Source organism: Pyxicephalus adspersus, chromosome 2 (assembly GCF_032062135.1).
Source record: "Pyxicephalus adspersus chromosome 2, UCB_Pads_2.0, whole genome shotgun sequence".
Lineage (NCBI taxonomy): Eukaryota > Metazoa > Chordata > Amphibia > Anura > Pyxicephalidae > Pyxicephalus > Pyxicephalus adspersus.
Window position 1 is genome coordinate 82,560,517 of NC_092859.1, and position 10,761 is coordinate 82,571,277.

At 36.7% G+C, this 10,761-nt stretch overlaps 1 protein-coding gene across 2 annotated transcripts in view; it reads right to left on the reverse strand.

Moving 5' to 3' along the window:
* Positions 1–10,310, reverse strand: part of LOC140323840 (solute carrier family 23 member 1-like) — a 75,374-nt gene extending 65,064 nt beyond the window's left edge. The window contains exon 1 of one of the 2 annotated variants that reach the window (XM_072401228.1): positions 10,136–10,310. In XM_072401228.1, the coding sequence (XP_072257329.1) occupies positions 10,136–10,264 (129 nt within the window). In that variant the 5' untranslated portion in view covers positions 10,265–10,310. Of the gene's footprint in view, positions 1–9,139; positions 9,403–10,135 lie in introns of those variants that run through there. The other variant, XM_072401229.1, reaches the window with a different exon arrangement.
* Between the last annotated feature and the right edge of the window lie 451 nt (positions 10,311–10,761).

A 10,761-nucleotide genomic window follows, 5' to 3' on the forward strand; every position in this document is an offset into this window, starting at 1 on the left:
CTACCTAATAAAAGAGAGTTTGTAAAGGTGGTCAAATGCTGCCATCTACTGTATATTACTGAATTCTGACTGTAAACTAATTTCAGAACATTATAGAAAAAGAAAATAAATTGGTGGAATTATATAATGAATTTCTGAACATAATGAACATCCATGAAGTGCAATTGTTAAAAACATTTTGTATGCTTCTCTTTATCCTTTTGTAATGCTTATGTATAACAAACAGCTCTGAAGGTTGTAACTCTGTGTAATATTGCCACATTGCAAACTCTTTAAAGTGCCCCATTTCTTTAAGCTCCATCTTAAAATATGATTTCTTCAGTAATACAGAATTGCTTTTATAGCATCAAATACACACTCCTAAACTGAATATTTATTTATGTACCCAGGTGTATTTGTTAAATACTAATACAACCTGATTGAATCACTGTGTAGCCAGACAACCCTGAGCCCCTGTGGTTTCGGGTCTCACAAACAGCTATGACTATTGTTATGCTCCTGGCTCTCCCCATTGTAAACTTGGCTTAAATGCTACTTTATCCTATGCTTTACAAACCTAATTTAAGATATATATTTTCCTTTCCTCATTTCTGCGCTATCTTTTACGATGCTTGCAAATTTCTAAATTATATCTATATCAATTCTTGATTTTGCCAGTTCTGACAGGAAGAACTAACTGGATAATGGTGACAGTTATTGATCTAAGAAAACATCTTCGTGTAGGGGTGGGCATATCACTATTCAACCTATGCTTATGTCTAGATGCCTGTTATTATAAGCAGGTTTACAAGAATTTGGCGAATGCTTGTAAAATTATAGGAAATTAATGTAAAGGCTCTAATGAAGGTAACATGGAAGTAACTGGAGCTTTTTGAAGACCTGTACATATAAACTTTGTAAAAAAAAGAAAAAGATGGTATTAAGCAAATATTACATACTATAACAATATAAATATAATATATATAATATATCATATTACATAATATAACAATATAAACACCTCTGCCACACACCCAATTATTTTGCAAAAAATGATTGGTTTAATCGTTTTGGTCAACTGTTTTTTGGCACCACAATTTTCCTTTATTTATTATCAAAATATTTAAAGCAATGCTTCAGAAGTTGGAGGAAAGGCCTAGTATGGTATAACACTTTAATTATTGATAAAGTCCATTTTCTTTTCAATCTCCTTATTACTTTTCATTACATTTAATTTTACACAACTATATCATACAACCAAAATAAATGTCTCAAGCCATCTCAAAGATTTTTTAAATCTATTTCAAATCAATAATGACAGCATTTAATACAATTTCAGCTCCTTCCATTATATCCGTCTTTCTTAGCCTACTAACTCCATGTGCTATGCTAATTGTCTTTCAACCAATGCTTAATAGAAATTCAATCTCCCTAAATTGTTTGATCTTTACCTCCCCTCTCTTAACACCTCATAACTTCCCCTTTTATTTTATCTTATCTTATTAGGTGTTCAACAATTTATCATGAATCAACCTGATAATCTTCCTAGTAGTGACATTAACAAGAAGGGGAAGGAATTACTTCCCTTCTCCCCACATCGTGTACAACCAATTTCCATTGTGCCTAGCTATTATCGTTGTTAAAGAAAAAAAAAAAGTTCTCCCGTAACAGGTGAATATATAATAATACAATATTTCTTTGTGACTATGTGACTTTAAGGAGAGGGAAGAAATCCTCCCCATCTCTTCATTTAATAGCAACTCTACATAACAATCAAGTTTAATCTCTATCATCCCCTAACTCCATGAAGTTAGAATTCAGTTTATTTATTTATAATTACCGTCTATCCAGCGAAACATTTATTAAAATGTCCTAAACAAAGCCTTTTACTACATATAACAAAGACAATACTAAGACAAAGACGAAAAAGGGGATTGGGCGATAGTAGGCAAACTCTATAATCAAAAACATTGCTGATCGTATAATTATATAGTCAACAATAATCAATCCCACCCCATAGGCATGTAGTATTCTATTCATGGTGACCATATTTGTTTACATTTAGTTACCAAGACCATCAACAAAGCCCTCATCTTCTCATTCACTAAAAACCAAGACATTTTGTTCTTGACTTGCTGTATATTAGGGACTGTAGACCTCCAGGTCTTAACCAGATCCATTTTGGCTGCAGTAAACAAATATGTCAATAATTTCAATTGGTCCGTAGTGCAAATAGCTGGTTTCAAATTCAAGAGTGTTTCAGCTGGGTGTTTAGGAAAAGAACAACCCACGATGGTGTAAGAAATTTGATATACTCCCATCCAAAATGTCCTAATTTTTGGGCATTCCCACCAGATATGATGAAGTGTTCCTGAGGTGTTACAGCCCCTAAAACAATTGTCAATACAATTGTTTTAGGGGCGTACAATTCGACTGAAATTTTGCAAGACTGGATGGTACCAAATATCATCTCATTATTAGTTTATAGTTAGTTTCTACAGCTGAAGCATTAATACTACAATGAGCTATGTATGCCAAATCTGATCCCAATCCTCTTGTTGAGGCATTTCACCCAAGTCCCCCTCCTATTTCGATATATATGAAGGGGTATTCATGTTAATGTGAACTAAGCTATTATACAAAGCCGATAATACTCCTTTGGAATTTGGGTCCTTTATACACAATTTTTCAAACCATGTCATATTATAGGGACCCTTAATTGATCCTAATCTAGATTGAACAAAATGCCTGATTTGTAGGTACCTAAATAATTCCGTGGGGGGGGGGCTACATACTTCTCACAAAATTCACCAAATGGCATTATCCCAGACTGATTTAAAAATGAGGGATTCTGTAGAAGCCTTTCTCCATCCACCAAGCAAAACGTCTTGGCTTCTCCACACCAGGGGGGGGACAACGAATTCCCAGTAATCGGGGCTACCGGAATATAGGGAGACATAAGGTCCCCTATCTGTTTGATAGTATCCCAGATTTTCAGAGTATGTTTCAATATAGGGTTAGTTATACCACACCTCTGTGTACCCGTAACCCAGAGTAAAGCTTCTAACGATAGTGGTGCAACCATAGCATTCTCGATGTTTACCCATTTAGGTGTATGATTCCCATTATAATACATTAAAAAGGGAGCTACCTGAGCCACCTTATAATACAGGCTCAAATTTGGTACTGATAGGCCTCCCATACTCTTAGTTCGAAATAAAGTATGTCTAGGGATATGTGGTCGTCCCCCCCCCCCCAAATAAACTCAATCATCTTACACTGTACCAGTTTAAGTATCTGAGTAAGTATAGCTAATGGGAGAACTCTCATGGGGTACAATAATTTTGATAAGCAGGACATCTTTATAGAAGCTATCTGACCCAACCTGGATATTTGATATTGTTTCCATGATTCAAAGAGACCTATCAGATTTTTCACCAGATCAGGAATATTGGCAGCATATAATGCCTCATAAGTAGGAGCAATATATACATCCAAATAGCTAAGCCTTTTTGTTTCCCATTGAAAAGGATTCATTTTCTTTGAGTGTCTTCACCATCTCTGATGCCAAAGTAACATTTAAAGCCTTACATTTTGAGCTATTCAAACAAAGCCCCGAAAAAGTCGGAAAATGCCCCAAAATCTCCATCAAATTAGGCAGAGATACCATGGGATTTGTCAAACTAAGAAGTATGTCATCCGCAAAGAGAGAGCTTATGTTGAATGCCTAAATTCCCTGAATACCCTAAATTCCCTGAATATCTACATTGTTACGAACTGCTATAGCCAGGGGCTCCATAGCCAATGCAAATATCAGTGGTGATAGTGGACACCCCTGACTAGTACCTATCAAAAACTCTCTGAGTGATAACCCATATATTGGATAAATGCTTTAGAAGGAGGATACCCATTTACAGAAGGTTGGTCCAAAACCCCATTTGATAAGCAAAGACATAAGGTATGACCATAATAGTGAATCAAACGCTTTACTAATATCCAAACTTAATATTAGTGCTGGGGTTTTGTCTTGTTTAGCCTGGTGTATTTAATATAGTACCCTCTGTATGCTATCTCCTGCTTGCCGTCCATGAATAAATCCTGTTTGGTCGGTTGATGTTTTGGTAACATACAAATAGCCGCATCAAAATACTAGGTTCCAATGTCTCCCCTTTCAAGATACAGATAAACATCTCTACCAAATAGGATCCTAAGATCTGTTGAAATTTTTTATAATAAACTGCCGTAAATCCATCAGGTCCCGGACGCTTGTTAGACTTCAGGCGTTTAATAGCTTATATAACTTCAGGTAAAGTAATTGGGGCTTCCATTTTCCCCTTTGCACATGGATTATGTTCTGGTAACTTAATGTTACTAAGGCTCTAATGTTACTAAGGCTACAAAAAGTTGTTCAAGGCTCTTTTATCAAAAGAACCAGGGGTTTGATGCAATACTTGCAGATGAGCAAGAAACTCCTGTAATATATGTGTTGGATTGCTAGTCAATCTTATCCCATTAACCTTAAGTCTATAACAATTTAAATGCCTTTCAGGGTATCTCAGCCTATTTGCCAGCATCTCATGCATTTTGTTACTATATCTAAAAAATGTATTATTAGACCATCTCAGCATTTTTTCAGCTTCTGATGCTGTACAGAGATTCAATTGGGTATGGATCTCATCCAGTTATGGTCTTAAACTTTTACCCAGTGAGGCTATGTACTGGGTTCGTACCTCTGCATACTTGATTTACAAAGCTTTAATAGTGGCCCTCCTTTGTTTTTTAATCTGCAAGGCCATCTGCATTAGTCTGCCTTGAACTACTGCCTTATGCGCGGCCCATAGTATAGTTGACAAGGTCGCAGTCTGTTTAATGGAAAATATTTAGCCGTAATCCCCTGTAATTTTTGGTCAACGTCTGGATTGTATAACAATGAGTCATTAAGTCACCATCTAAATGATTCTGGTTTCTGAAAAAAGGAGGATAATGTAGCCCAAACAGCATCATGGTCAGACCATGAAACCACCCGAATATCACATGTTGTTACCAAAGGCAACGCTCCCCTGACATATAAAGATGTGGTCTATACGCGTTAACAATTGATGGGGGTGTGAGAAATTTATATAAAAGGAATCTTTAGGGTGTAGTTCCCTCCACAAATCTATTAGTGTCTCAGATCTAAATAATTCAGGTCATCTATTGGGTATACTAGTATCTCTAAATATATCAGTATCCATAGACACCTTTTCCCTGTTCAAATTTGGGATCAAAGGTACATTAGTATTGCCACATAATATCAGGATGCCCTGTACATGTTGGCGTACTAAGTTCATAAGGCCTTCAAAAAAGCGTAACTGATTGTCGTTAGGAGCAATAAGATACCAAAGTTACTTTGGGATCATTCAATGTTCCCACCAAAAGCAAGTAGCAACCATCCCCATCAGCTACCTCTTTATCTAATAGAAAGACACTGTTTTCCCAAAACCAATGAACACTCTTCGCCACTTTACTGCAGCACTTGCCTTAAAAACGGTGGAGTAGGCAGCATAAAAGTATTTGGGGCAAAAAACAGTAGAAAATGTGTCTTCTGTAAGCAAATGATATCTGCCTTTTGTTTATAGAAATATTGAAATGCTTGTGACCTCTTGACTGGAGAGTTAAAACCCTGCACATTAGGAGAAAAAATTGATATTACCATTTTATCATACTTTCATGTCACCAATAGAATGATTCTATCATCAATATTTGTACCGCGAGCCACCTACCTAACATCAAGAACAATTAGGGAAAAGACAAAACAAAAACCAGGAAGAGGAAGACCACACAAGACTAACACCATATACCACATATATTCCCAAGCGATGTGGAACTGGGACCTTTTCCCACCCCACATCCTTTCCACTTGACACTGCAGCCCACAAAGGGGGACAGAAATCTTTCTGACACCCCAAAAACCACACTAGACATATTCCTCAAAAGCGCTGAGGATATTCCAGTGGCAGTAGGAGTACGCAGTGATTTCCACGCCAGGACCTAGGCTGTTTTGAAGTGCCTAAACAAAAAAACCAAACATCTTTCCATATGTGATCAATATCATACAAATAATATGTTCCAGATTACAATACAAAATCCAAAGCTCATGTAAACCCACAGAAATATCTATTATATGGATAAAGAGACGTCAGTTCCACTAAAATCATACAGTGCCTAAAAAGAGCATACATATGATAAGAACAAACATTAATTCAATATGGATATTTAGGTAGTACTCTGGGAGAATCTCAGACGTTTAAGTGATGTAGCAATCTTGTGTTCCTTGGTACCCTTTTGTTGCTGGAAGACCTCTGACCACTATGTGGGGGAACTTTCTACAGTCTTTCTACAGCTTTTGGTTTCTCTGACTGATCATTATCCAACAGTCCCAATGCAAATCACACTTTAAACTCCCCTGGTGATGAAATGGCTTGCATTTTGCACCCATAAGAGAAGAGCAATTTAAAGGAGAAGCCCCATCTGTATGGAATTTGTTGTTTCTGTAGTATCTGTAGGTAGGGTTTCAGTTCTCCATGGCGTAATACTGTTGCCGGTGCCAGATCTGTAAAAAACTGAATATTATGTCCTTGAAAAGATAAGGGCTCTTTCTCCCTAGCTGCTTTCATTAAGATATCTTTAACTCGACAGTAGTGTAATTTGACCACTATATCTCTTGGTGGGCCTTCCAATTTTGGTTTTACCAATGTACGGTGTACACGGTCCAACTCTAAATTTTCTGTGGGTATCTCAGGGCATAATTCTTTAAAAAGCATGGTAACTGTTGTATTAAGTTCAGTTATATTTTCTGGTAAGCCCCTGATGCGAAGATTTGAACGGCGGGACTTATTCTCATAGTCCCATAGTTTATGATGTAAGGACAGTACCTCTTGTTTCAAAAACTCTATATCCTCTTCATGTCCCCCCAAAACAGTTGTGGCATCATCCATCCTCCCCTCCAATTGCACTATACGCTGACCCGGTTCTCTCAGCTCTTTTGGAAAAAATGCTGAGTGATTTTTTTTGTAGTATTCTCCAAAGCTATTTTCAGCATTATTTGAAATCATTCAAGGAGATTATCTGGGTCAGAAACCTGCTGTTGATGTTCAACTGAAGCTGGGGTTGAAAGAGAGCCCTCTCTCCTCTTCTGCTTCATAGGGGAGGGAAAGAGTGTGTCCACAATCCTATTTGCTCTGCATGCTACCGCCGTTTGAACTATTCCCCGGGGTTGCTGGATCTTACCCCGTGTTGGCATCCGTACCTCTTCTTCTCGGTTGCCCTGCTGTGTAACCCGCTCTTGCTGTGATAATCGTTGGTGCGCCTGCTAGTTAGCCTTGCTTGTCTCGGCGTGTAGTGGAGCTGGTTCATTCGCCGAGTCCACAGGTGCGCCTCCCCGTTAAAGTACATTTTCTATTGAGGTATATACATCAAAACAAAAATGATGGATAACTGAAGTGAAAAGAGTGACAGAGGAATTTGGTTTCAAAAGATTGACAGATCCTGGAAATGTAGGACAGTTGAGAGCTGTATTGTGATGTAATGAAAGGTGAGATAGGAAAAGGGAATGTAGGAAACTGAGTTTGTATGCAAACCAGCCGCAGTAGTCGTGTGAATTCCTAATGAAAATAGAGCCTAAACAGGTAGATGCAATTATATTTTTTATTGGTAAATCTAGCAGTTTAGCTAATGTAATTTGTATAATCATGGTTGTTCCTGCTCTGTATGGTATAATCTCTTACAGCCTCAAGATGTCACCCTTGCAGCTGTAATAGATCAGAGCAAATTCTATTGCTACACAAATGATTAGACTTGTTCCCTTTATCATATCCCGACCAGGTATAATATTCTCTGCACACCACTTCATAGAGTCTATAATACTGGTATTACTGCTCGTAATACTAATAATATTGTTACTAAAGCTTGCTATAAAACATGTAAAGAAATATATAATGACTTAGATTTGAGTAAAATCTGTAAAGGCTAAGAAAGTTTCTTTACTTTTCATTATACCAAACATACGGCTTTAGTAACAGTATTCATCAGTAACAGGTCCCTCAGTGACAGTGATATTTACTAGTAACATTTCTATTAATGACAGTGATATGTAACTAGTAATATGACCCTTAACAGCTATGACATTCATCAGTAAAAGCGACTTAAGTGATAGAAACGTTTTCTAGTAACAGGTAATTGGCTCTCCTACACCAGTATCAAGACCCTTAGTTATCATGATATTCACCAGTAACAGTTCCCTTAGTGAAAGTGGCATTTACCAGTAACAGGTCCTTCAATGACAACATACACCACTAACAGGTCCCTTAGTGACACCAGTATCAAGACCCATGAAATTTAGCAGTATCAGGTCTCATAGTGACATTGACATTCACCAATATGAAGTCCCATAGTGGCAGTGACATACAATAGTAACACGACTCTTAGTGTCAGTGACATACACTAGTAATAAGTCCATTAGTGGCAGTGACATTCACCAGTAATAAGTCACATAGTGGCAGTGACATTAACATTCACCAGTAATAAGTCCCATAATGACAGTGACATTCACCAGTAATAAGTCCCATAATGACAGTGACATTCACCAGTAATAAGTCCCATAGTGGCAGTGACATACACTAGTAACAGGACCTTTAGTGACAATGACATTCACTAGTAATAAGTCCCAAAGTGACAGTGACATTCACCAGTAATAAGTCCCATAGTGGCAGTGCCATTCACCAGTAATAAGTCTCATAGTGACAGTGACATTCCCCAGTAATAAGTCCCATAGTGACAATAACATTCACCAGTAATAAGTCCCATAGTGACAGTGACATACACCTGTAACAGGATTCATAGGAACAGTGACATTCCCCAATAATAAGTCTAATAGTGACAGTTATATACACCTGTACCAGGTCCTTCAATGACAAAGACATACACCAGTGACAAATCCCTATATGACAGTATCATTCATCAGTAACAGGAAACTTAGCAACAATGGCTTTCACCAGTAAAAGATCCCCTAATAATATTGTCATACTCCTGTAGTAAGACCCGTAGACATACAGCAGTAACAGGTCCCTTAGTGACAGTGTCATTCACCGGTAATGGGTCCCTTAGTGACAGTGACATATACCTGTAACAGGATCTTTAGTGACAGTGACATTCACCATGTTTTTGACCTTGACTGTAATCCTGTCCATATTGAGCTGAGCCGACTCTTCCATGTGGGATGCCACACTCATAAGGATGAGTGTTATGATGGCACACCGGGGATCTGTGCACTTCCCTGTGACTAATCCCTCAGTGAAACAATGCTCGGTATCATAATAAACACCCTTTAATGGGACTGATGGAAAAGTTGGTATGAACATTGCTACTGAGAATACGCTTGTATTAATATTTCAGCATAGCAAAAAATTACTAGTTCCCATTCCTCTTGAGAAAGCAGCGCTGGGAAACGTGTTGAGTTAGTTGGGCTTCTGAATAATATATGAAGATATTCTAAATGAGTCACCAATAAATTGGAATTGAACATATCAGAAGTTCAGGAACTCTTGGAATGTTCATCTGCAAATGACAAATATATACTATGGCTGACTAAAATGGTATATTACATGGTGATTTCTTTTATTTTTGCAAATAAAATTTGATTTCATATAAGCTATTATTATGTATGATTCTCTGTCCTTATGAAATGAACCTCTAATTGTTTGGATTTATATTGTATTACAGGGATTAAACATAATGTTCACAATAACTCCTATATATATCCTATAAACATTTTTGGGCACTAATATATATTGAAATAATGATGATAGGTAAAAATAAAAAAAGTTTTTTAAGCATATCTGTCAGTTACAATTATTGATATTATACCCTATCCTATTAATATATATAGTATAAATACTATATATGTATAAATATAGATCAATAGCAATTTGCTAGCATTACAGACAATACAAACATTTTTTTTTTGTAATATGCATGTTTGGATCTAAAGTATTTTAACCTGTTCAGTTCTTATCTCATCTTGTAAAGATAATCTTCTTATTTTATTAAAGATTATTTTAATTTATAATCTGCAAAAAAATAAAAAAAAATCTAAACATCTCATACAAAAATATCTTACCTCAGCCATCAGAATTTTGTCGTTCATCTCCGTATCCTTTATTTTATTTTTTCCATGGGAAGTCATTTTGTAAGCAGTGTGTACTACAGTAAAAAAAACTAACAAAAGTACTCCAAAGTACAATTTCATTCCTAATGCAGGATCAAAATCAGGTTTGGAAGATGCCTAAAACCCTTAATTATTTACAGATTTCTTCTTTTTTCATGCGTAAATTCTCCTGACAATTAGTGTTTACTTTTTTGTTTGTTCCTGTCCCTATTCCACTTTCGTTGGCTAATAATTATCAGCAGTTTACAAGTCAATTGCTAAGCAAAGTTTTTTCACCCCTCAAAACAGGATTAATCATTATATTGCAACAAATATGATGCCTGTTCTATATCTATATATATTGAAGACAAACATCATCACTGAATCTGGAGTGGCTGTGGCAGTGGCTGGAGATACACTTCCATCAGTGAAGCTGGGTGATCCAGCAAACCTGGAATAGATAGTCATTTGCTATTTGTTAGGAAATGCTTTGAATTCTAGACCAGATGCATAACTGGTTTGCTGGATCATCGAGCTTCATTGATGAAAGTGTATTCTCCCCAGCCATGGAGAGCCTTAATAAATCAGGTCCCATGTCT